At 38.9% G+C, this 26,673-nt stretch overlaps 4 protein-coding genes and 2 non-coding genes across 8 annotated transcripts in view; 1 reads left to right on the top strand and 5 right to left on the bottom strand.

Moving 5' to 3' along the window:
- Positions 1-2,415: 2,415 nt before the first annotated feature.
- Positions 2,416-13,398, top strand: LOC109988673 (small conductance calcium-activated potassium channel protein 1-like). The gene is made up of 10 exons (XM_020640230.3): positions 2,416-4,368; positions 4,655-5,553; positions 6,084-6,179; positions 8,119-8,418; positions 9,035-9,156; positions 10,426-10,567; positions 10,658-10,768; positions 11,655-11,782; positions 12,766-12,844; positions 12,953-13,398. The coding sequence occupies exons 2-10, from the start codon at positions 4,714-4,716 to the stop codon at positions 13,178-13,180; spliced, it is 2,046 nt and encodes a 681-aa protein (XP_020495886.2). The 5' UTR covers positions 2,416-4,368; positions 4,655-4,713; the 3' UTR covers positions 13,181-13,398.
- A 401-nt stretch (positions 13,399-13,799) lies between these two features.
- Positions 13,800-16,680, bottom strand: rps27.1 (ribosomal protein S27, isoform 1). The gene is made up of 4 exons (XM_020640225.3): positions 16,577-16,680; positions 15,426-15,534; positions 15,219-15,329; positions 13,800-14,026 (listed from the first exon to the last, which is right to left on the bottom strand). Exons 1-4 carry the CDS (start codon positions 16,580-16,582, stop codon positions 13,998-14,000), a joined length of 255 nt encoding a protein of 84 aa, XP_020495881.1. The 5' UTR covers positions 16,583-16,680; the 3' UTR covers positions 13,800-13,997.
- Positions 14,327-14,456, bottom strand: LOC114920540 (small nucleolar RNA SNORA35). The gene has a single exon (XR_003808860.1). It is a non-coding gene; the product is annotated as a small nucleolar RNA SNORA35 (small nucleolar RNA).
- LOC114920541 (small nucleolar RNA SNORA35) lies at positions 15,715-15,844 on the bottom strand. Its single transcript, XR_003808861.1, has one exon. It is a non-coding gene; the product is annotated as a small nucleolar RNA SNORA35 (small nucleolar RNA).
- Positions 16,681-17,498: 818 nt separating the features above from the next.
- Positions 17,499-22,984, bottom strand: lrrc71 (leucine rich repeat containing 71). Its single transcript, XM_065947947.1, has 17 exons — positions 22,786-22,984; positions 22,254-22,292; positions 22,043-22,177; positions 21,583-21,690; positions 21,377-21,452; positions 21,204-21,278; positions 21,001-21,069; positions 20,030-20,189; positions 19,868-19,951; positions 19,671-19,745; positions 19,431-19,526; positions 19,284-19,347; positions 19,136-19,209; positions 19,013-19,039; positions 18,796-18,904; positions 17,928-18,031; positions 17,499-17,701 (listed from the first exon to the last, which is right to left on the bottom strand). The coding sequence occupies exons 1-17, from the start codon at positions 22,853-22,855 to the stop codon at positions 17,582-17,584; spliced, it is 1,485 nt and encodes a 494-aa protein (XP_065804019.1). The 5' UTR covers positions 22,856-22,984; the 3' UTR covers positions 17,499-17,581.
- Positions 22,985-23,705: 721 nt separating this feature from the next.
- ash1l (ash1 (absent, small, or homeotic)-like (Drosophila)) overlaps positions 23,706-26,673 on the bottom strand; it is a 32,854-nt gene continuing 29,886 nt past the window's right edge. For all 3 annotated transcript variants that reach the window (XM_020640246.3, XM_020640242.3, XM_020640243.3), the window contains exon 27: positions 23,706-26,204. In XM_020640246.3, coding sequence (XP_020495902.2) covers positions 26,113-26,204 — 92 coding nt within the window. In that variant the 3' untranslated portion in view covers positions 23,706-26,112. The remainder of the gene's footprint in view (positions 26,205-26,673) is intronic.

Raw genomic sequence — 26,673 nt, forward strand, 5'->3', positions numbered from 1 at the left:
CGGAATTACCCCTCTCCTAGGCAGCCTGTCACACATCCCGAGCAATCCCCGAGCTGCAGATTCACGCTCGGCTGCACACACAGGATGGAGAGTGGCCCCTCGGAGGCTGAAAGAAGGATGGCCAAGTCACCGGTTCAACCAGATAAAACTGCACCAAGCGTGGAGCGAGGGACGTACAATGTGCTCCAGTAATGCATCATCAGAGGAAGAGCATCCTGTTGCTGCTGCTGCATCTCTGCTGCTTTAATGTGTGCAAAATTGACTTTAGGTTCATCTCTTTAAAAAAAAAAAATCCTTGTGCTGTTATGCACCAAGCACCAGTGTGACACTGTGCCAAAACCAAAATTCATTACGCCTCATAAAAATACAGATTGAAGGCACTGAGGCGTGGGTGACATCTGGTGGTTTGTTGTCCAACTGCATGCTGGCTGCAGCTCAAGCAACACTGGGGACGTTAATTTTGGAGGGGTTGATGGTGTTAATTAACGAGGGAGAAACTGAGCACAATGAAAAAAGGGAAATTATAGGCGCTAATGCTATAAACAGAGGGCTGATTAGGAAACAAAACAGGCAGAATGAAGAGTGAATGAAAACACTAAGAAGGACGTGGATAATACCGTAATATGAATAGAAAAGGGAATGAGGACAATAAACAGAGAGCCTACAGGAAGTTAAACCCCTCTATAATAATTCTGTAGATCAGGGTTGTAATTGCTCAGCAGCTGTGGTGGCCATCGCTCTGACCAGGCATGACTACTGCTCTCCTCTCTCCGTGCTAAATGCTGAATTTCGGCTCTGACAGTGCAGCCATCAGCCATGAAGGCTGCTGTGCTGTGTGTTTTTAATTACTCTGCTGATTGGATTAAGCCCACTCCTGCAGCTGACACGTCCCCTCCACTTAATACGGTGTTATCAACAAAACCAGCACATACATCCACTCGCCTGTGACGTCTGATTTGCCAGATGAGTAGAGGAGATGAAGTTTTCTTCTAATAGGCAAGTTTATCTGACCTTGGCAGCACTGAAAAAAAAATAATGTAAGCCCATTCATTTTGAAGGTGTGAAATTGTTTAGCAGCATTGCTCTTATTCTACAGTGTTGGACAAGGCAGAAGATCATCTTTCTTGTTCCACCTGCTCTTCTTCTTTGTCAAAACTTGCTCTTTACATCTTTACATTAACAAAGATACATTGAATGTGTGTGTGTGTGTGTGTGTGTGTGTGTGTGTGTGTGTGTGTGTGTGTGTGTGTGTGTGTGTGTGTGTGTGTGTGTGTGTGTGTGTGGTGATGGGGGAGGGTGGGGGGGGGGGTTTGCTGGAGGCAACCATGCAGGGCAGGGACGTCATCTTTTTCAGTCTGAAATTAAACATTTTGAGAGATGAGACACATGAGGGAAGTTTAACCATCATAATCAAAAGCAATGCTACAGTATGTTATCATGTTCATTCATCCAGCACAGACTCCTCATGTCATCTCGTAATTAATTTTTCTGGATTTTAAGTCACATGGTTTCATGTCTTTAGGTCTTATTTCTGTTGTAAACACAGAAATAAGACCCCACTAACCTGCACATTTGAGGACTAACACTATAGTATCTCTCATCTCTCTCATCTTCAAACACACACACACACAGTGTGGCAGTGTTTGACCAAGAAGCTGTACATTAATCGCAATAACCATTGAAGTGCCTATTCATTGCATTTTTAAATCGCATGTTTTAAATGTGATTGTATTGAATTTAAAAACAGAAATTGTTAGGTTTTGATTTTGGATTTGTCTTAAAGTGAGAGTAAACTTGCTGGGCTTTTATTTTGAAATACAGTAAGGACCTTCTGGTAGATGATAGATAGATTCTGACCAAGTAACTTGTTAAAGCTGACAGCCCCGTCTGTTGTTTCTGCTGCATTTGAATTGTTTTCAATCAACAGGATTTCTTGGAGAACTGTTAAAGATATGTTCCTTGTCCATCTTGTTCCTGTCAATGTGTCGAGTTCAAATTGAAACCAAGATATTTTCAACCTGTAATTTGTGTTGATTCAGAAGTCCTTACTTGTGAAAGGAAAGGATACACTTTGTGTTTAATGAGAGTTCATTTAGGAGTAGTAAGAAGTTTCAGAGGGATTGTTAAGAGATTATTGTTACAGTTAGATTCATACAATGATTTGTGGACATTCATATTTTTCTTCAAATTCTAAATTCTGACAAAAACAACAGAAGGATGTTTTGTGTAAGACATAGGGTGGTAGATTTTACACACTACAAAGATAAAGACAGTAGCTGGAAATAACTCTCACCCTACAATGACGACCAAAACTTTTTATATTAATTCAAACTTTTATTTGAATATATTTTCAATACTAATGATAGGATGTTTTCCCCTACAAAATAACAACAACTTGTATACAATGTGAATGCATGTAGGGCACGAACTGATACAGATACAAAAGGATCATTTCTTATGTAACACGAGGGGGCTATAACCCAAACAGTGACCAGCAAACACAAAAAGTACTTTTCCCCTACAGATTGGACTGAAGCAATTAAAATGTTGACCAGATGATCAACTGGCACTCACGCACGCTTCAGGGCATGAGGCAGATTTGCCATTTACCAGCCACAGCAATTAGTGGACTCAACATCTCCCAGTTTAATTTCACTTTCTTAGCAGCCAAAGGATGATTTGCAATAGAGGAGTCCAAATTGAAAACCTGCTGGAAACGGGCCACAGGGGCAAGACGAATTGACATACTTAGCTATCGGCTGTAGCAGTCTGGATTTACAAGCACTTGGCCGGAGGCTTGAATTAATTTGAAGCCTTGCAGCTGTGCATATATCCTATCAGCATCTTGTTAGTAAAAGGCCAACTTAATTCAAAAAACATTTGAGATCTCTATCACCACAGCAGAGAGAGGGGGTTTACTCTGTGACTGTGCAAAGTCATGTTTTCAGGATCTACTTCTCTGTGAACATCCACAAGGATTTCATGTTGACAGTCGTGCACTGAGGCGCAGACAGTCGGAAGCTTCATGTCTGCAGAGCATCAAAAACAACAAACAAATCCAGACAGCAGCATATGGCCAAATCTCAAAGTAAAGCAGAGCAGTTAGAGAATAATTAATATATTTTACATCTGGAGGGACATTGAGAAACCGATCTGCTCAGGCTTATAATATGTTTTTGGCTCTCCCAACTGTGCAAACCCCACAGCCCTCTCTGTCTTTAAATACATGATGTCTTCAGGATAATGCTTTTCTTTATCCTGCTATTCTGCGGCTCCACCCCACCCTACCAGCCATGCTCTTTAGGTCTTACCATTTGGAGGGGGCTCTGTTATCTCCACACCCATCTGTCACCAGGATTTAGATGAATAAATGATGCTGAATGTCATTGTTATGACTTTAATGCTTAATACTCGTCCTCGCTCTGTGCATATTGTTTGGTTAGGGGTTGACACATTTGATGTTTCATAAGCTTTTAAGTATCAGATCTCTGTCTCGCTTGATTAATCTGCAATGCTAATCTTCTGAATTGATATTGAGGACCTTTATTCTCTTTTGAAGATTATATTTTTTTATATACAGCAAGTTTTATAACCCACTGAGAATTCGTCCACAAGACAGTGGTCCAATATCAAATTCAAATAGATAAAATAGCATCTCTTTTTTTAAGGCTATAACAATAGCTTAAGGCTGTTTTTTGACACTATTGCCCCCTTGTATAAGATGATGTCCCCGCCCTCACTCCTTCACATATAGGGAGGAGAAATACTGCCAATCCCAGCAACAACAAAAAAAACTCATGACAGATGATTCTTTGATCTGTGCAACATCTGCAACTTAAAGTCTTTGCGGTCATTAAGCCCCTCAAGCTTTAAGGACGATGTCCTGATGCTGGACAATCAAACAGCAGGAACCAAACAAGGGAACAAACAAGAAGAAAATGTAATGGATATCCACGGGTATCAGCATCATGTGTCGTCATATGCAGGAGAAGTTCATAACCTCTGCTCGAATCACTGGGAGGGGCTGAGTGATGCTGAGGCTGCTAATGGATTTCTGGAAGTTCATACATGCAGAGCCAGGAGAAACATTTTCAAATGAGCACATCACGGCACATGGCTGTTGCATGTGGATTACTTTTTACCTAAAACTTTTACGCTTTTCGTTTGAGAAAGTTGTTGCGTTTGAGTGCCAGCGGTTACAGGATTTTATCTGAAGGATATTTTTGTGCTTCTGGCGGATGTGAACTTTCTGGACCATACGGAGATTGAACTTTAAAATATGCAGGGCAAATTACAAGATTTAAAGCAATTGTCAGGAGAATGAAGGCCTTTTGTTTCTCCCTGTGGATGAAAAAGTCTGAATAATAGGTAAGAATAAAACGCTCTGCATTATAATCAATCATGTAGAAAAGTTTTGCACTTAAATTCTTTCAAAGTTTGAGGCTATATCTAGATTATTATGAATTACTACATAAGTGTATGACATGGAAAAGTTTTGTGTTGCATTTTACATTTTCAATCATCTTAAAGTACTGTATAAAAAATGAGTGAACATACCAGGTATGACAAATGAAGGAATAATTAAACCCTACAGGAGCTGTGTTTTTTCACAATCTGTTTTCAACCTTGTCTCATTTTGTCCTTCTCTTTCTAGCTTCTCTATTCAAACATTAAAAAAGATTTGGTGAAACTTTACCTTTGAAGCCTGTCACAATGGAGCACTCCCCCTCTATGAACCTGTCAGTGGTGGATGGAGATGAGGTGGAGGACCACCACCCCCTCCTCCCGCAGAGGATGGTCCATGCAGCTCAGGCCTGCTCTCCACAATGTGGGATCCACCAAAACCTCCAAACACCAACCAATCAGACCGTGTGGCTGGACAGAACCCAGGCCATGGCCACCACACCTTTATACAACGGTCACCTGTACGTCACATGTTCACCTTGCTCCAGCAGACGGGGTGACAAAGGCAAGACAAAGAAAAGTGAGAAAAGATCAGGCAGGGGTAGACAGAATCCAGCACACAACCAGCACAATCACAAGTGTAAGGCTAGAAACACAGAAGCTCTCAGACTGCAGGAGACTGTCACCTCTTTCATTGACATCTCCACAACCCCCTGTGGGTCCCCCGTTAAGGGCCCCTGCAGGTCCCACCTGGAAATAAAAGATGAGGGCAGAGGGCGCTGCACGTCTGGTAACGTTACTTTAGAGATGCACGACCGGCAGACTCTCCCTGAGATCATCATCACCAGCAGAGATGACGACTTCCAGCCACACAGCGACACCACCCAGTACCACCAGGACCTGCAAGAGGCCAGAGGCCTGCTGCCCAGAGCAGAGAGATCCAGTCAGAGCCCCAGTCCCCCACCCAGCCCGAAGGACGATAAGGACGAGTCGTACTGGAAGACTCACAACATCGGCTGGAGGCTGCTGCGAAGGAGGTCTCTGTTTTTGAGGAGGCAGCGGCTGAATGACTGCGCCCTGGCAGTGGGGATGTTTGGTATGGTGTTGATGGTGATGGAGACAGAGCTCTCCTGGAGCGTCTACAGCAAGGTCAGAAAGAGAGGAAAGCAAGGCTGAGATACTGAGAAATAAATGCAGAAAAATAGTGCAACTAGGGCTTTATTTTATTTTTTTATTTTGTTTTCTGAAAGGAACCCATCACTATTTTTTAGATATGCATTGCTGACTGATACATTTTAATTTCTAACAAAGAACACATTCACAACACAAAATAGGCTACTTCATTCTGATCATTCATTGTATGTTGTATTTTGCAGTAAAATTAAAATCTGTTAATTTTTTTTACCATAGATACTTCCCCTTTCCCACGGCCTGATCTCTTCTGAGTCAATTAACCTTCCACCAGCTGCATTAAAATGCACATTAGGACCATAAGATCGTTTTATTATTACATTATGCAAATAGATTATCTGCATTTACGATATGTATGATTATAAGGTTACATAGGATTACTGATGTAGTTCTATATATTGAGCTTTGTAATCACAGACAATAATGCATGTTGTTGTGTGTGTGTGTGTGTGTGTGTGTGTGTGTGTGTGTGTGTGTGTGTCTTACAGAGCTCAGTCTACTCCCTCGCATTCAAGTCAGTCATCAGTTTGTCTACGTTCATCCTGGTGGGCCTCATCATAGCGTACCACTGCTGTGAGGTGGAGGTAAAACATTATCTCTTTATAATGTCCTCTTATGTCTTCTCTGGACAGCTGTGGCTTTGAAGTTCATTTATGTGGAGCTGAAAACGAAGTGAACTAGTTCGATCAGTGAATGAGAATCTTTTAGCCTATTGACCTGTTTTAAAGTCTACTTATAAATGACCTACAGGTTAAGCTTGTGTAGGAAGCTGAATCAAAAGATGATGTTTTATTATCATTATTATTATTATTATTATTTCTTCTTCTTCCTTCCTTTTGTTTAATTTAAATAATTAAATAATTATTACAAATTAAAATAATAATTAAATTAAAATAATTTAAAGGGTTTGAGGGAATGAAAATAATATTTAAAAATTAACTGTTTTTGGTCCTTCAGTTTTGAGCATTTCAGTCTACAAAATTGTCTGACTTCTCATGTATTTAAAAAGAAAGAAGCCAAATCCTACTGCATTAAATTCCACATTGTTCATCTCTTTTTTCAAAAGAATGGCGTCAACAATAAATACAACCCTACCACTGACAGTTTAGCCTGAGATTCGGTTGTTGTTGTTGTTGTTATGCTAGCTGAGGCTGCCAGCATTTAAGGCACTAGCATCTAGCTTAGAAATGGAAAACGTAAACAAAAAAAAAGATAAATAAAATAAATAAAAGGAGAATGTTACAAAGGCCTAGTGAACTTACATCTCTTAAAAAACACCTCGAGAAAGTCCTGTTTTTATTTATTTTTTCCGTCTTTCTATCTGAGACTGCCTTAAATGACGTCACACAAGGCAATTATTGGACTGATATAATAGATATATAGATAGATATATAGATTGATAGATAGATAGATATATAGATATATAGATAGATAGATAGATTGATAGATAGATAGATATATAGATAGATAGATTGATAGATAGATAGACAGATATATAGACAGATAGATAGATAGATAGATTGATATATAGATAGATATATAGATAGATATATAGATAGATAGATAGATTGATAGATAGATAGATATATAGATAGATAGATTGATAGATAGATAGATAGATATATAGATAGATAGATTGATAGATAGATAGATAGATAGATAGATAGATAGACAGATATATAGACAGATAGATAGATAGATAGATTGATATATAGATATATAGATAGATATATAGATATATAGATAGATATATAGATATATAGATAGATAGATAGATAGATGGTGATGGTGTATCCCATAGCTCACAAATATAAGTTAAAACACTGAACAGATAAAATAAAAAATATAACCTTTGTTTTCTTTTCTTCTTACAAGAAGTGGGGTATTGTATACAATACTCTCAGCAGTCTGCAGCTCAGTTAGCTTAGCATCACAGCTAACCAGATGATGGGCAACACTAGTACTGTTTGACATGATGAAATATCACATATTACATTATTCTTAATTAAAGTTATGTTTATCTGAAACAGTCTTCAGAGTACCTTTCAATATTCATTAGTGCAAAATCATAAACAAATGCCATAATGTATAACACCATTTCCAAAAAAGTTGTGACACAGTGACAGTGTTTAAAATGTCAATGAAAACAGAATGTGATGATTTCCAGGACATTGTAAACCCATAGTTAACTGAAAATGTTACAAAGACCATATTAAATGTTTAAACTGAGATAAATGGAAAATGATATGCTCACTTTTTATTTGATCCAACAATTGGAACATCTCTTTGCATTTACACTTTTAGAAAATGTTCCAACTTTTTTGGAAATGGAGCAAAAAAAAAGATCTGTTTTCAATCAGCTCAACAACAAAAATCAGCTTTGAATGTCATTCTCTCAAAACATTATCGGTCTTAAAAATCCTTATTGGTCTGACCTTACATCAGGTGTTTATGATTTGTGAAGCTTCCTCTCTCAAGCTTAGTTGGGTTTCTCCCTGATGACCTCTTCCCACCTCTACGTAGCTCTACGTTCATGACATCGGTGCAGAGGACTGGCGGATTGCCTTGACGAGGGAGCGTTTTGCCCTGATCATTTTGGAGCTTGCGGTGGTGGCCATTCATCCATATCCTGTGGGTCTGTTAGCATACTTTGAGCAGACGCTCCATCACATCCCGCCTCGCCTGTCGCTATCAGAGACGGAGTTGGAGATCGTCCTGGCCCTGCCCATGTTCCTGCGCCTCTACCTGCTGGGCCGGGCCATGATGCTGCACAGCCGCCTCTTCACTGACACCGCGTCCCGCAGCATCGGAGCGCTCAACAAGGTGCGAGGTCACACTCACAGCAGGTGCTCTCTACACAATCTGGCATGGATAGTTCTGTGATGGTATCATTCAAAACTTTTAGATTAATGAAAAATGAAGCCTCTGCACTGCCCATTCTGATATGATTTTAAAAACTGTGACAGTGGGAAATTAAAGGTCAGTGATGTGTGCAGGACTTCCTGTATGAACGTTTCATGCACATCTGTTTATGTTTCACGTCTAGGTGGGCCGAGGGGTCTGTAGAGGTGTGACACTTGAGGTGTGACTATGACAGTTGTCTCTCTGAACCCCAGTGGTTTCACATGCTGATTATGTCCCTCTGCTGGCTCTCCTCTGCTTTGTCTGCTTTCTTTTCCACAGTCGATTATATCCGCCCGGCTAATCCCTTTTCCCTTATAAACGCTATTTAGGAGTGACGAAAATGACCTCTGCCTCCCCTGCGCAATACCAAACCTACTATCCATGTATCAAGCCAGATTGAGAATGAGTTTTCTCATCCCTCATGTCCTCTGCATTATATAATCATAATCTGACAGGTGCTATCCTAAATATACCGGCTGAGAGGCCCCCGACTGTCAACATCATACCACAAATGCATCCCGTTTGTAATCTTTAGATTCACTTTAACACCCGGTTTGTGGGGAAAACACTGATGACCACATACCCCGGGACAGTGCTGATGATTTTCAGCGTCTCTCTGTGGATCGTGGCAGCGTGGGGCTTACACGTGTGCGAGAGGTATGTGATCATGAATGAGATTACTGCTCAATCTAAAAAAAGCTCAAGGCCTGATAAGTAAATTCATATTGTATTATTGGATAGAAAGAACAGCTCTGATACACTTTCAAGATCAGGTTACACCTTATCTTTCCTTGAGACTGATTATGAGACTCTTCAAGGTAGAAAAATATTTTTTTCAATTTAACACCAGCCACTGAATCATCATCATTATGAGGGTACTTAATTAATCCTTTAGCCAAAACTGGACATTAAAGAAGGTTAAAGTCACAAGAAGCTATATTTAAGATGCAACTATTGCTTTGATTATCTTACACTCTTTCAGCTGTATTTTTATTTTATTGTGTACTTTTTCCATTTTCTAATATTTGTTTAAGTTGTGTTTTGATTTCCGTTTCAGCAAGTTATAAAATCACATTCACTATTTTCCCAGTTTTTCTCTTTCATTTTGTATTCCTCTTCCTGTGTTATAGCACTATCTATGTGGTTTATATATGATATACACATTTAAATTACTCAGACAGCACACACACACTCTGCCATCTTTACAACCGTGTCCCCTCCACAGATACACATCTCTCACTTTCCAGACTAATCGAGCCATGTCAAGCTTTGCTCCCAGCTCTATCAGACTCATGAACAAGTGATCTATTTCTTATTTATTTTTAACACCACTCATTTAACCACTTATAACAATTATTTATGACCTATTTATCATGCTTTTAATAGAGCCACTTGTGTGTGTGTGTGTGTGTGTGTGTGTGTGTGTGTGTGTGTGTGTGTGTGTGTGTTTCTGTTGTTGTTTTTGTGTCTAGCTGTATGCGCGCTGATGCTCTTTTACACAAATGAAGTTCCTAACGGATAAATAAAGTTATTTGAATTTGAATTGAAATACATACATGAAAAACTTCACTCCAGTTTGAAGTATAATGCTTTGAATTCCACAAAGATATACATGAAAAATAATTGACGGATAAAAATTCAGACAGAAATAAAATATTAAAAACGGGGGAGGTCTGGGTCAATAGGGTAATTGTGTTTGTCTATGTGTGATTGTGTGCATGCATTAGTGGGTGTAGTGGCATTAGCATAGATATATGTGCATGTTTCAGTGCCTTTTGTGTGTTTGCATCACCTTTTCATATGAGCCAGTTACAGGTTTCTATATACATACATTTTATATTTCTCTCATCTGTTTTTCTTTTTGAGCTTGTACTGAAACTAAGTAAAATGTCAGAGATCATATTTGAGTCCATTTACTTCCCACAGACATCACAACTACAGAGACCTGAGCAGCAACTACATGGAGGCTTTGTGGATGGTCTCTGTAACCTTCCTGTCCATCGGTTACGGAGATGTGGTCCCTCACACCTACTGCGGTCGCACTCTCTGCCTCCTCACCGGGATCATGGTGATGTGTAGAGACGTTGTTTATGGTTTCCCCTCTATAGCGGGGGTCAGCACATTTTTTACTCATAATCTGTGTCTGTGACTCTCACAGGGAGCGGGCTGCACAGTGCTGGTGGTGGCGGTGGTCGCCAGGAAACTGGAGCTGACTAGAGCAGAGAAACACGTTCACAACTTCATGATGGACTCACACATCACCAAGAGGGTAGACACCAACACTTCACTTTAGATCACATTTGTTAAAAATCAAGAGAAATCTTGCAATCGCCGTAACATTTTTGTGTGCAAGTTTTTATTTGGTTTAGTTGTATGGTATTAACATGGGCTGCTCAGTGGTGCAGTGGTTAGCGCTGATTCCTCACAGTGAGGAGGTTCCTGGTTTGAATCCCTGTCAGCCTGGGCCTCTCTGTGTGGAGTCTGCATGCTTTTCCTGTGCATGTGTTGGTTCTCTCTGAGTACTCCGGCTTCCTCCCACAGTCCAAAGTCATGCTCGTTAGGCTAACTGGACACTTTAAATTGCCCGTAGGTATGACTGGTTGTCTGTTTCTAAATGTCAGCTCTGTGAATGGCTGGCGACCAGTCGAGGGTGTAACCCCGCCTCTCGACCAATGACAGCTGGGATCGGCTCCAGCCCCTTGAGACCCTGAACGAGAAAAGCTGTATAGATAATGGATATATAAACGTGACTGTGTGCATTTTTTTATCGTAGCAAAAATCGGACACAAAATATTAACTTATTCAAGTCAACATTTCTGATTGGTCAGAATATCCCAAGGAAGAATCAAGAAAACAGTTGCAAAGTGGGTTTTACAATAATGTCTATGATGTAATTTTTCCATGTTTGTTACTTTAAAACGCCTGAACAGGAGACATTCCATTTTAATAACAGAGAGTTTATATCCCCCCCAAGAGTCGTTTTTTTCTCCATGTTTTTAAGTTGAGCTTGTGAAAAATGTTTATAGTGTACACATCTTAATGAACTATGTTTGCGTTATTCATCATCTGCAGTAAATAACTTTTTTTTATTTCCAGGTTATGTGCATAAACATAAAATAAGTCTCTCTGGATGATTTTCTACATCCTTTCACTAGATAAAAATTGCAGCAGCAAATGTGCTGAGAGAGACTTGGCTGATCTACAAACACACTAAGCTGTCAAGAGAAAGAGATCACACCAGAGTCCGCATGCACCAGAGGAAGCTGCTGCTGGCCATCCACCAGTAAGACACTCAGCCCTCTTATAAAGATGTTCCTGCACAAGACAGTGGAAAAAAAAGAGACACTTTCTCACTTTATCTGTTAAGTAATCTCTATAACCTGTCAGTTTTTAAGACTAGAATATTTATTCCTTATCAATTAAAAACAAGTGTAGCAATGGCAATTAAAGTAAGTACATAGAACCGACAAACACAACCTACGTTCTTGTTTCTATTCTGTCTATAAAGGATAAAAGGTTAAAACATTACGTGTCAATTTTCCACAAGAAATGACAACATTTAATTTTATAAAACATATTTTAATGGCTGTTATAAAACGCAATACAAACAATATTGGTGCATTAATTTATACATTCTTAAGACTAGCAGCTTTAAATAGTCAGTTTACGCAAAGTGATTTCACTTCTATAGAGTTTCTGTGTAACAAAGCAGGTTGTTCTATGTACGTTTTTACAGTGTAAATTCTAAAGGAAGAATTATCGCACTTTTTCTGTGATGATTGAAGAATCGAGCTCAGACAAAACAAACTGTTTGTCGATTTCAAACACGTGCCCTAAGTTCAGTCTGTTTAACAAATTATATATAGTATGTGATAATATACATAATAAATGTCATAGTACACTACCAGCAACTTTGGCAACTGACAATTTCACTCAACAAATACATCTTACTTTCTTTTAAGGATTTTATTCATTTTTTGTTAAGTTATGTAAGATGTTTAGGAGTTGTTTCACTTCTGGCTGTCTCTAGTGGTCCCTTTATTTCCTTTGTACCATGCACTGGAGGGGAGGGGGGGGGGGGTTGTGGATACAGTGAACACTACTTACATACAGTACTTGCAATAGAGATCATGGAAAATGATTAAACACAGGAAAGTTAAATCAATGTTGTTTTGGCAACAGTAACTATTTGAGTTGCTTTAAATCTCAGTCTATTAGAACAGCTGAATGAGTTGTGTTTAAGGGTAATTTGTTGTTGATCTGCAGGCTGCGTCGAGTGAAGCTGGAGAAGCGAACACTTATAGATCAGGCTAACACACTTGTTGACCTCTGCAAAGTGAGAGAGGCAAGTAAACTCATTTTACACAACATCCTGTCAACACATCAACCAAATAGCATCTAAAAGACATAAAATGTCTTTTGTCTCCCTTTACACACACTTACCCCCACACAGATGCAGACCCTGATGTATGACGTCCTGTATGAGGTGCAGGGATGCAGAACGGAGCTGAAGTCACACATCTGTAGCCTGGATAAGCACGTGGAGGAGCTGAGGGAGGGGTCAAGGATCCTGATGCCGCTCCTGTCCAGCACCCTGTCCACACAGAACTCCTCCATCAGACACCTGCTCCGGGAGAGGGAGGGGAAGACAGAGGCGGCTGCTGCGAGCGTGGACAGGTAGAGGAAGGTGCTTCTCCGGATGAGTTATCAGTTATGCAGTAAAATGAACAGAATGAGGCTTTTTCTTACAGAGATGGAGAAAAGAGTTTATCAAGTGAAAGATGCAGACTTGTGCAATTATAAAAAGATAGCAGGATACTTTTTTGTGGCAAAAAACCATCAAATTAAAAAGATTTGGGTCACAATTCAGTTCAATGACAATTAGCATCTTTCCCAGAACCAGAGATAAGTTAACTTTTTTCCCTGTTTTAAACTGGTAAAAAGACCATTTAATGCTGGTCGGGTTTTTTAGCTTGTTATCCTGTTTTAAAATATTGTAAGTTTCCTAATGTATTGAAAGACTACCTGATTACTGAATAATGCAGGAAAACCATTAGCTTTGTTGATCGTTCAAGTACATTTAAATAACATCCTTAATGTATACATAAACTACACCAAAACAAGCTCTGACCCGTGTGCCGTTTACACATTCTCAAAGTTTGGTGTTGTGAAATAATGCCATCCTACTGAATGATGACACTACAACTTTCTATTAAAACTGATATGACCACTGCCTCAGTTTGTCCTGTGTGATCAAGATGTACAAAGTCCCAAGAATAAAGAGGAAAAGACACAAAATGCTTATTTAGCCAAAACAATATTTTATTAAGAGAGGCAGGGATGGAGGGTGGAGTTACAGCAACAACCAAACTGCTGACATCAACAGTGGAGGTCCATCTTCAGGTCTCTTCTCAGATCAGACCGGTGTCCCCGAGGCAGAAGACGCCGATATCAACCAGTCCATCCCCTCCTCTCCTCTTCAGCTTCAGAGAGGACAGCTAATGCTGCTTCCTCCTGAATGAGCACCCTGCAGGAAAAGACAATGACAGTCAGAGCGCTGCTGACAAAAGAGAAACCTTACAGTACAGAAATACTGCAGGCGGTGCACACAGCTATTGTCCTACACATACTGTGATGGTACAAGACTCATTGTTCTCCACCATAGATTTAACAACTCTCCTCAGTGTCTTACATTCACTGTACAAGAAAACCCCACACATTAATAAAACCCCAGACCCGAAAGTGGAAACTGGAGGCAAAAGTGACTCTAATATGGAGATTGAACAAGTAACAGAACACTAACTACATCACTATCTGTACAGTAAATTATTGTTCTCAGCCTTCGAAAGGGGGGAGCCAGTGGTCTAGCTCAACCCTTCTGCAAACCGAGGTCAATCTGGCACTGGAATGAGATTGGAAGACCATGAAAGAGGAAGTCCAGTCACTTGGCAGTGCGACCAATAACTAATAATAAGAATCATCTATAACCCAAAACAATCTGTTATTTTAGAGGTTGAAGAACACCACCCCAAAAAAACACTTTTTAAAAGAAATGCAAACAACTAGTAGAATGCTGGCTAGGGACGAGGGATCATGAAATTATATTTCTCAGTCTGTGTTGATGGTGGAAGTTCTCATGAGCACAAAGTAATGAGTAAAGAGGGTCATACTTTATGCTACGTTAAAACATTATGTTTGGATCCCACAGCTAAGGCTAAACTAAACTGTACATCAAATAAGATAGTGGTTTAAATCTCATGCCACAAAAGGGAGGACTACTGAAGTATTCATTCAGCAGTCACTTACCCGCATGAAATATCGGTAAAATCAGACTAGATATTTCATTATGTGCAGCTTTAACATTCTGAGTGTATATGTCCAGATAAACCAAGTTATATTTAATTAGTCTCGAGCAGGTGGGGGAATCTTTTTTTGACTAAGGTGGTATGTAAGAGAAATGAAGGTGCATAAATACTTGCTGCAAAACTTTGAGATTTCGGGTTCTGATGTTTTTTTTAACTACCAACACATTTTAGGTTCTTTTAAGATAATTAAAAGATTTGAGAAACTGACATACAGCTCGCACAAAGCAATGTCCACTACAAACACAGTAACCAGCCCTCTCACTGCATTTCCTAATTGAGTCATCATAGACCCGTGTTTGAAAAATAAATAAAAAACAGTAATTAAAATACAGTGTGTGGAGTTTTATTACTGACCCTCTGTGAGACGTGCTTTGCCTCCAGTGGGCTGACACAGGACTGTTGAACAGCCAACACACAGAACTACTGTCTGAGCGTGGCTGAACACTGTCGTGATCTTGTAGCATCCTAGAAAAGGCAGATAAGAGATCATTAGACACAAAATGATCACTCTCCTCCAGTGTTGCATTTGCAGCAAAAAAAACAAAAACATTAAAACAATACCTGGACACTTCACATCCATAAAGTACGAGTTGGGACTCTGAACAAGACGCTTCTTCTTGTGCCTCCTCTTTTCCTCCTCAGGGGATGGATGCAACAAGTCTTTTGCGAGCTGTAGGAAGAAAGAGGAAATTAAAAAAAAAATGTACCTACTAAGAAAAACGCGACATCAGACAAAATGTAAATCGATATGCTACTAGCTTCAGCTAAGTTTACCGACACATGTGTGACTCTAATATGGAGATCGAACAAGTAACAGAACACTAACTACATCACTATCTGTACAGTAAATTATTGTTCTCAGCCTTCGAAAGGGGGGAGCCAGTGGTCTAGCTCAACCCTTCTGCAAACCGAGGTCAATCTGGCACTGGAATGAGATTGGAAGACCATGAAAGAGGAAGTCCAGTCACTTGGCAGTGCGACCAATAACTAATAATAAGAATCATCTATAACCCAAAACAATCTGTTATTTTAGAGGTTGAAGAACACCACCCCAAAAAAACACTTTTTAAAAGAAATGCAAACAACTAGTAGAATGCTGGCTAGGGACGAGGGATCATGAAATTATATTTCTCAGTCTGTGTTGATGGTGGAAGTTCTCATAATACAAAGCAGTAAATGAGTAATATAAATATGTATGTTTGTCTGTTAAATATCTAAATTTTCGTCGTTTCAATGCGCCATTCGGTTTTGAAGCACACACAGCTACCGCTAATTATTTAGTTAGCATGATTCTGTGAAACGCTAGGCTTCAGGCCTACATACCCGGATTGAGTAACTACGCATTTCCATACATCAGTGTGGACTGATCAAACATTTAGAGATAAACAGTAATGAAAACTGGTCACCTAACTAACAACATTAAAGAAGAGGACATTATGAGCGGTAATCCTAAATTTCAGGGTTATCCGCCGCTGAACTGGCTCCATGTTTGCGGTGTGCGCGCAGCCATCTTGTGTCACAATGCGCTCGCAATGCTCTCAAATGTGCACAATTATTTAGAGTCAAACTGTGACCGAAACCAAACGTAAACATCTAAAACCGACACAGGTTGAATCGCTAACTTCTCGCGTAAATACTGAGCCGCTTGTGGGCTCCCAAAGACTCAATTTAACGGTTAAAATGTGATTGTACATGGGCCTCTCGATACTCACTGGCATGTTGGCGAGGAAATAGCCGCTGCCGAAAAGGAGGCATTACCGGAAGCGAGGGGTTCATATCGGTTGTTCCTTTGAGCACGAACCGGACGTGACGATTTGTAGAAAGCCTGGCAGCCATCTTGGTAAGGTCAAAACTACTATTCCCTTCATCTAGCTAACTGAACAAGTGTCGAAATATACACAATAACTACCATTATTATATATATATATATATATATATATATAATTTGCAATGTTTTTCACATGGTTTGTCAAATGATGCATTCGTGTGTTTTGAAATAGATTTTGTTCAATGTAAAGCCTGACTTTTTCTTATGTTTTGCTCCAATAAACCACTTAGTGTAAGAAATGTGGGACGAAATTCATATATATTAAAAAAATATATACTTCTACTATTCACCTGAAGCCAATATTAGGCATCAGTAGTCTGAATATGAAAAATGACTTGGGTATCATCCAAAGTCATGGTCTAAGTATAAGTATGACAGGAATTTCCTTCTTTGTGCTTTCATTATTTCAGTGCAGCCGTCGCAAAAAAAAAAACAGTTGAAATATGGAGAGGAAAAAGACAATTATTTTGACTCATAGTTGTTAAAAAAAAAAAACTGACACATTTTTTAAATGTAATTAACCATTTGAAAGAATAATCAGCCAATGTTCACTGTCACAACTGTGAAATATGATGGACATGTTCAATGTAGATGGAGTATTTTGAGCTGATTCAGTCTTTGTCCTTAATTTAAATTCTCATCATGAGTGAAAAGAAGAAATAAAAAAAATGTCCTGGAAACAGGTTGTAATAATTAAAAAAAGAACGACGCATCTGGACTTTAATGTGTCCTCCTGTTCAGTGACTGATCTGTTATGTACCATAAGACTTTCAGTGTTTACAACTCCCTTTAATTGTGTTGCAAAAACAGAGACAGAGAAAAAAGTGAATGTATGTTTTTTATAATTTATAGTAGAAATCTGTAAAAGCAGAGGTACATTCTCTGAGCACTAGGCCTCCTGTCCCTCCTCTTCTGTCTGCTCAGAGTTGCTTTTTTCAAGTGGATCTGCAAGTTTCATTAGTTCCTTTATCTTCACATAACACTCTGAGTGTGGTGGGAAGGTGTTTCTCTGAAAGAGAGATCAGAAACATCTTATTTTACATCTCCTTTTCCCCCGCAACTTTATTATCCCACAGATTTAATTAAGCACTGATATATCTGCAGTATGATAAGTAGGTAATAACATTTATATTATAACATTTAAAGGAAACCAAACACAACAGATAAATACAAACTACACATGTTGTGTATGTTATAAAGTGAACTATGTGTGCAGATGCCCCACACAATCTCACCTGCAGACAGAGACGAAGCAGACCTCTGCCTCCTCCTGTTCCTACACTTTGCATCTGCAGTGACTTCAGAACCAAAGGCAGGCACTTCTCTGTGATTCTGTTTCCTGCACAAACACACACCATATAGCCAATTTTCTTTTCTCTTTACTGGTTATTTAAAGGTTTTGTTCATTCATTTTGTCCAGAGTCTGTTGATTAGCAGTTTGTAACAACTTCTTCAAAGTAAAAGAAAATCTGGTTTTAATTAATGTAATGCAACATGTAAAATAAACCTCACAATTTGAACTTCCTATAATAACTAATGACAGTTAAAGAAAAGCACACTATAACATGTACATCTGTTTTAAGTGTGCAATAAATATGTATTATAAAGTGTCCTTACATCATGAACATGTTGAAAATAGTTCTACTACCACAATGTCTGTTCTGGAAATACATTGATGTTTAAGGTTTGGGTTGCCCTCTCAAACTCTGATGGAGTCACCAAAGTTCCCAGTGCTGGAAGAACTCATATATTTAGCTTAGTGCAATAGTACATAAATAACAACAGGGAATTGTAATTAACACCTAATTTAAGGAAATCAATATTTTGAATGAATATTTTTGGATATCAAATAACATTTCAAATATATTATTATATATTTAATAAACAGAATACTTGTGTTCTTTTAAAACATTTATGTGTTAAGTTTTTTTTATCACCAACACTGTCAGTTAACTGTGGTTGAAAATCCCACCCACTACATTTTGGTCAGTTAGGTGGTAGACATTGAAAGTAGTATAAAATGTATCCCTTTAAGTCAAAAAAAGTGCCTCAAAATAGTTCTTAAATTCTCTTTGTTACTGTCAAACATGTCCAGTTACTGACCTGCCAGGTTGAGGGAGATAAGAGTCGTGTTTCCAGGCAGAATAAGCTCTCCATCCCTGTACTGCGCTGAATGATCCAGCAGGGGGTTCACTGTCTCCTCCACCTGCTGCTGGAGCAGGAGAGTCCGAACTGATCAGTGTGTGGTAGCACATGAATCAGAGTCATTCAGAACTACATTCTTTGTTTAACCACTAACATGAAACTGCATCAAACAAACCTCAGTCAGGCTGGTACTCGAGTTATCCTAGAGAAAAAGAAACGAAACAAACTTAAAGTTAAAGGAGATTTTGAAGTTGTTATGGTACACATAGATTGAGGAGATGAATTATGTCTCTGGTACCTCCTGTACAGGAAGTTGTTTCTCTTTCCCCCCAAGCTTGCCGCCTTTATTTTGAGTCACCTTCACATCAGCTGCTGTGTAGATGTAAGGAGACATAAATAAATAAAAGACCCTGTCTCAAATAAGTTAATAGAACAGAAGTCATTACATTTCTTGTTGGACTTTGGGTTCTCTTTGGTGGCCGCTGGTTTCTCGACTTTTTTGTTGGTCTCCTGCAACGAAACAACAGACTCCATCATATGAGTTACGACTTGGTTTCACTTTTGTTGCCCATTTCAGTTTTCTGGTACGATACCTTCTTTTTGCCTTTGCTGCTGCTCAGTGAGGAGCTGCTGGGGTCTGAGGGAAGTTGGTCAGCAGGCGATTGGGCAGAATCGGCCACAATAGATGACTGCAAAAAGAAAGAGAGAGGATCCAAAATGTTTAATGTTTTAATCTATCGTAGGGGAACATGTGTGAAGCTTTTAAAATTAAGAGCATCTTTTTATAAAAAACATTTTAATATCCAGGCTTAGGATGTATTTTAAACACTTACAGACTGCGCTCTCTCCAGAAGTAGCTTCCTCCTCTCCATGACTTCTTCATGAGTTAGAGTGAAATCGCCTAATGTCTGTCAATGGAAGGATTGGAGGATTGTTAAATAACACATTTTAATGAATTAAGCAGAATATAATACACTTTTTTAGATGCATTATCTCCCAGTTTAAAATCTAAAATGTAAAAAAATGAAACCTGGGCCAGATGAGCAGCTCCTGCATCTCCTATCTGGTTGTTTGACAGTGAGAGGAAGAGCAGAGCCCGGTTCAGACGCAGACCCTGAGAGACAAAGACAACACCTAAACAATCATGACAGAAACACACAGGGAGGAATATGGAGTCAGGCTTGTGTTGTACCTGTGCGATATGTGCAGCACCTTCATCGCCGATAGAATTAAAGGACAGATTTAATGATAGGAGGTTCCTGTTGGCAGATCTGGTTGTTGAAAGAGCCACTCCGATCAGACGAGCGCCCTCGTCTCCTATCCTGTTATTTCTGAGGGACAAGTGAGTCAGACTGGAACAAAGAGAAGACAAAAAAGGTTAACAGAGGAGAAACTCAGGGACAGAGAGAGAGGGGAGTGACAGATTTGAGCCTGGGCCGCTCACTTTGGAGGACTTTAGCCTCGGTACATGTGACAGGTACACTAACCTAACCACTAGGCAACTGGTGCCCCATTTCTTCAACATTCTTTATTGGCATAAATACAATAGAGATAATATTGCCAGGTGATAATTACATAAAAAGGAAAACAAAACAAACTACAAAAACGGAAGTAAAAAGTTGTTTGTGTTATGTGATTGTGTGTGTGTGTGTCTGTGTGTGTGCGTGTGTGTGTGTGTTTGTATGTTAAAAAAATGATAATGTGTGTGTCTGAAGTTTGTGTGTGCGTATGTGTGCATGCATCTTATACGTTTGTTTTGTTTGTCTTTGGGTCAGCATATGTGTGTATTCATTTCTTGTGAGTGTGTGTGTGTGTGTGTGTGTGTGTGTGTGTGTGTGTGTGAGTGTGTGTGTGTGTGTGTGTGTGTGTGTGTGTGTGTGTGTGTGTGTGTGTGTGTGTGTGTGTGTGTGTGTGTGTGTGTGTGTGTGAGTGTGTGTGTGTGTGTGTTCAGGTTCCACTTGCTTGACTCAGGTTATGACTACAGGTGATACATTTAGCAGCTATACTCTCACATTTTGGCTTTTATGCTGGTGACTATGGGAGTTTCTCCTTTTCTCTTACGTTTTTGGATTCAGGACAGTTTTATTGTCAACAAAAATATTGATTCTCTGGTATTTATGGATGATGTGAGGTAGTGTAGTACTAGTGTAGGCTTTGCCTCACAGGCTGTCTTCAGAGAGAAGAAGGTGGTAGCTCTGCTCTGGAAGTGGGTTGCCCTCCAATGTTACAAAACTGAAACACAGAGGAAGAGAAAAGTCAGTAATGCTCCATTGTAATGTTGAACATACTTTGGTGTCACTTTCTCTGCAACTCTTGAACATTTTCTCTACAAAACAAAGACTTGACAGAAAGCAGAATCCTCTCACCTGAGGTTGGAGCACAGTGGTATTGTGTTTATCAGGGACATTACTGTTTGATCTGTCAGTCCAGCCTGCCAAAAGCTGCAACAAATAGAGCATGAAGACACAAACAAGAAAACAGTGACACCAGAACACTGCTGTTATAAAAGTGCACCTCTGTCTGTCAGCTGTGTACTCACTGAAGGCGCTGCAGTCTGCTTAAGGAGGGAAGTATCTTCTGTAGCACCCTGGCAATCTGCTCATCTACCTTCCATCCTGTGTTTGTTTTTGTGTGATTTGATTTGAACATTTAATGCTCAGCAAAGAAATTAGAATGTGAAAGAGAAGAATGTGAAATCAGACACAAACATGGCTGTGTATATTTGTCTGGGGTGTTTTTTCTTACCAGAAATCTTCAAGTTTTTGGTGCTGTGGGGGTCTGCATTCTCCTTCTCTATTTGGAGGCGGGGCTTAGACCAGCGAGGTGCAGCACTGATCTGTGACTGGCTGACCTCTGGTACAAGATCGAGACATTATATAAAATACAATTACTACACATTCTGACTCACTGTAGATTGATCTCAGTATTTTCTTAATGAACCTAATGTGTCTACCTAGATCTTTAGATTTAGTTTTTTTATATATATTTTCAAACGACTCATTCAAATGCCTTTATGTACAAAAATAAAATCAGTACCAAGGTACTTTAGATTAGTCATGAACTAACGTCCACCTCTGACAAGTCTGTCATTGAAAATAAACACTTGAAAAAGGTATTCTTTGTTTACAGGATAGAGCATGACGTAAGTGTGTGTCTGCTTGTCCTCTTTGTAAAGCTGTAAAGATCAGGATCAGCTCTCTTTTACCCATGTCCTCTCCTTCGTTTTCTGTGTAGGTGGAAACATGTTGCTTGGTGTTGACAGCTGGGATGTCCTTTATGTCCAGAAGAGCACAAAGACGAGGAAAGTCTATCTTCACATTCCCAGAGCAGTGATATTCATCTGAAGGATAGCAGGGTTTAAATCATTCTCTGTAACTCTTCTCTATTACCACAGGCAGCATGATCATGTTACTTACCAAAGGTCAGAGTGGGCAATTTTTCATTTGGAGTGTGTCCTAAAAAAAAAAGGATAGGCTAGAGTTTATACCAACTAAAGATTTCATTAGTGTGTACACTTGTGACAAAATAACTGATGATTGAGGTTGATACCTAATCCCTGACATCTAAAAGGTACTTCAACTACAAGAAGACTCTGTTTTCACTGTTCCCTGTCCCTGTTCAGTTTTTATAATTCAGAATAAAACATCTGTATCAAATGAATGGTTTATCCATTTAATTACCTTATTGTAATAGTGGCCACACTTCTGCTTAATAATTAGGCCTATTTATTTAAAAGACCACAGTTTACATTTTTACTTAGGCTACTCAATTGATAAAGGGAGTAGATATTCAATTTCTTAATAACAAATTAATCTTTAATTTGTATTTTAAGTTATCATAGTTTGTTTAAAACAGTTTTATCCAAAAAGCTAACGTTAGCATAAAAATAGTGAAGGGAAGGGCTATCAGTTAATAAAAGACTAAATCTAATAAAACTCTGTATCTAACCTGTGTTTCTCGAGGCTTCATCCTCAGAATGCGCTTTCTCTGTTTTCTCTTTTTGTTTCTTTCTCGACATTGTTGTTCTTTAAAGCCGAAATAATAACTTGTCTAGACTTAAATGAGCCACTGTACTGACTTCCGTCTAAGCGTCACTAGCGTTACTATGGAAACCAACTCACGTTAGGTTCATTTCTTACTACGGCTCTTCTCGCTTTGTTTGATAAAATAATTATAAGACATACATATTTTCAGAAATGTTTATAATGTAATTTGACCGTTATATTGCTTGCAGTTAAAAAAGCACATTAATGATAGCATGCCATTTCGCTAAAATCCCACTTGATCTCGCGAGAGTTTGCAAGACACTGTTGAGCGCAAATTACTGAGAAGTTCATGATTCTGAGATTAAGGTGACTCAAGAAAGTGTATAATCAATTGATTATCTTTCATGTTAACTGGTCTGAATGAGAAGAAGACTGTTTCTTTATGTTTGTATGATCTATAAGAAGCCGAAACTCAAGGAAATGTAAGTAACAAAGGGGGCTGTGTGGTTGTGGAGGTTTATGATTTCATTGCAGAAAAATACAGCCTACAACTTTAAAAGTTTGTTTCGGAAAAAAATGAAATGTTGTGAATAAAACAATTATTTTTAACATCCATTCTTCTTCTACTGAAACAGACTTCTAGGCGATTATCTGTCCATTAAGTATGTTTCAAATAGTGACATTAAACTGTGAAAATTTAGTGCAATTTTCTTCATTTTTGAAAGCCTTCAATAAGTGTAATTTGTTCCCCTTTTCCTTGATTTAAAAACATATTGTCATAACTACACTAGACCTTTGTTTAAGCAAACAATGGTACTAAAATCATTTCAGTGAGCAAAAATCAGGCTTATTTTAGAAATATTGAAAGCATAACACCATGAATTGTATTCACAATAATGTAGTGCTTTTTATTAAAAAAACAAACAAAAAACAAAAAAAACAAATATAAAACAAAAAAGTAAAAACCAACAGCATCATTTTCATGACTTAAGAATCATAATTACAAACTTTAAACGAGTGGAAGAAGTTTTTTTTTGACAAACTGTACACATCACAAAACGTCCGCCAGTCTGCCATTTACAATGCTTGCATCTTATTTTGTGATTGTCTAAAAATAACTAAACAAATCACACAAAAACACACAAATACAAGTACAAGCATCATACAATGACTGCTATCACAAAACGGAACCATTTCCTATTTGAAAGAAAAAACAAAAATAATAACATGATATTGGGCTGACAGCTTAAATTCTGCTTCTTTCGCTGTTTAAAAATATCATAACATTTTTATGTTGGTTTGTTTTTTTAGTGTTCAACACTTTGCAGCAAAAAACAAGGAGTACATTTCTCCTTTAAAAGTTATATTATTAACAATATTCAGTGACAAAAGGTGTCGTTGCTGAGTCACTGTCATGTCCAGATGCCTTCTGTGTCCGTTTGACATTCTTCTCGCTCATGCAGTTCATAAATGAATTTCATTTATAGGCAACCAAAAACTCCGCTTAAGTTTTTATGTCATCAGGACAGTTAAGGTGAGATTTTAAAGACATTAAAAAAATCAGTTTCCTCCGAGCTTAAGTGTCTTCATTATAATAATACAAACGGAAGAAATTACAATATTATCATTATTATAATAATCATAATACATTTAGGGCTGAGTCCTGTACAGTACAATAAAAAACAAAATCCATTTTTCAAGATATTGCTTTTGGAGACACTCCTCAATGTAAAGTGTGTATATTTACATAACTTGGCACTGTACAGATTCCTGTGTCCCCCCCCTCCCCGATCCCACCCCCCTCCCCGTTCTTCTTCTCTCCCTCTGTCAGTGTCACATCTTTGTCTCTTTTCTTCTCTGTCAGTTTGCTGCACTGGGACATTGCAGGCTGTCCCTTTTAAGCAGAGGCATTTGGGGAAAAAAAACTAACAAGAAATCTCATCAAATATCACAATTCTTTTTTAAAACATTCTCCATGGCAACAAGGAACATAGTCTAAGACAAAAAAAGCGATCTTCCCCTCCCATTATACAGTATACACCCCCCACCCGTCTCACAGAATATAAGAAAATATGACCATCACGATACATTTCATGTTAAGTATTGTTTTCCATAGTTTTCTTAAAACTGTTAATTGCCATCGAGCCCTTGATTTTTTTTTTCGATTTTTGTTTTTAAAAAGGTATATCTTCAAGAAATCTGGCAGACACACAATAAGTGTGAGAGCACACACTCGCACACAAGGCAGTCAGGAGAGCGCGGCTGTGTAAGGCTTTACAGTTAAAGCCGCTGTCCCCACCTCTGCACGCCTGATTTAGTTAAGCTGGTGAATCAAGTTACTTCAAAAAAGAGGGGCGAAGCTGACTGCCTCACGAGAAAAAAAAAAAATCAAAATAAAACCTCAACAAGACACTTTGACTGACAAAAGCGCACACTTTATCTTCCCTCCCCTCCCTTTATTCTAAAAAAAACAAACACACCCCAAAGTCCTCGTCTGTTCCTACATGATTTACTACAGTATAACAGGGAAAAGAAAAGATAGACTTTTTAACTTGCTTTTTTTCAGACTGCATCATCATCCAATACTGTGAGAGTGTTAGTGTGTTTTCATTATAGATACATTACACAGAGCGTCACAATATCCATGGTACCAAAGTGCAGTTCATCGCCCTCGTTCTCTCTCTCTAATGAGCAGCATCTGAGCACACTGCTCAACTTGCATTTCTCCTATGCCATCCCCCCCACCCCCCCTGCGGTCTCTCGGTGCAGCTCTTCTCTCATCTCATATATATTTTGTCATTGCAGCTAGGTCCCACTAGGGGGAGCAGTTCTCCAGCATTCGCGTCCCTACTGACTGAAACCTCCAGTCCCTATTCAGTACCACTTGTTTCATTTCTGTTGCTTGCTAGTGGAATTTATCTGCCCATGTCTTTAATATTCAATGTATTTAAGTGCATGGGTTATTTCTCCTATGTTCATTAAAAAAACAGGTTTTGCATCATACTTCTTAAATAAGCAAAAAGTCTGGGTCAGCTCTCGTCTAGTGCTCCTTGAGAACTCTTAAAAGCTGAAATTGCCATGGAGTCAGCACTTCCAAACCCCCTCCACCCTCTCAGAGTTGAGATGATAGTCTTGGAAGAGGTGAACTGGAAGAGGCCCCCAGGGATACATTGTGGTCCTAAATGGTCGGATAACCCACAATGCTTGTTTCCCTTCTTGCTGTCTCTCCACTTTCTGCCCCTCGCTCATAAAACAGAAAGGCAATGTGCTTGACAGGCACTCAGGGATGTTATTTTCTGCCCACGAAATCCCCGAATCCCAGCGTCCGTCGCCGTAGTCGCCGCCCTGCGCCCTCCTCCAGGAGATACGTGACATCTATGGCTGTTCAAAGAAAAAAAAGGAGACAAGGAGGAAGTGTTAGGAGCTTAGACGACAGCAGCTGACAGAAAATATGATATCAAAGAGAGTCAATGTAAAGTTTGCCAAAGGCTTTCATCATGACTTAAACCTTGGAGTGTTGAAAAAATGAAACGTCCTACGGGTGTGTTCAGGAGTCACTATCGGCAGCCAATTGTAGTCAAATCATCCCAAGTTTTTTTAATACTACTTCTTTTTATTAAAGCAGTAATTCAGAATTAAAAATTCTAATTTGATGCGTCATGGGTCATGCTTTATTGTAAACATCACCTCAGCAATTCCTGCAGCTGCTTTACTCTTGGAAGGTTTTTACACGTTAAGGATAAGGCTTGCATCAGTCTACAGTTTTGGTGACCAACATAAATATTCTAAAGAAAGACCAAACACAGCAATGTGTAGTCTGTGTCTCTAATATACTTTTTATACAAAACAA

This window comes from Labrus bergylta, chromosome 19 (assembly GCF_963930695.1).
Source record: "Labrus bergylta chromosome 19, fLabBer1.1, whole genome shotgun sequence".
Classification (NCBI taxonomy): domain Eukaryota; kingdom Metazoa; phylum Chordata; class Actinopteri; order Labriformes; family Labridae; genus Labrus; species Labrus bergylta.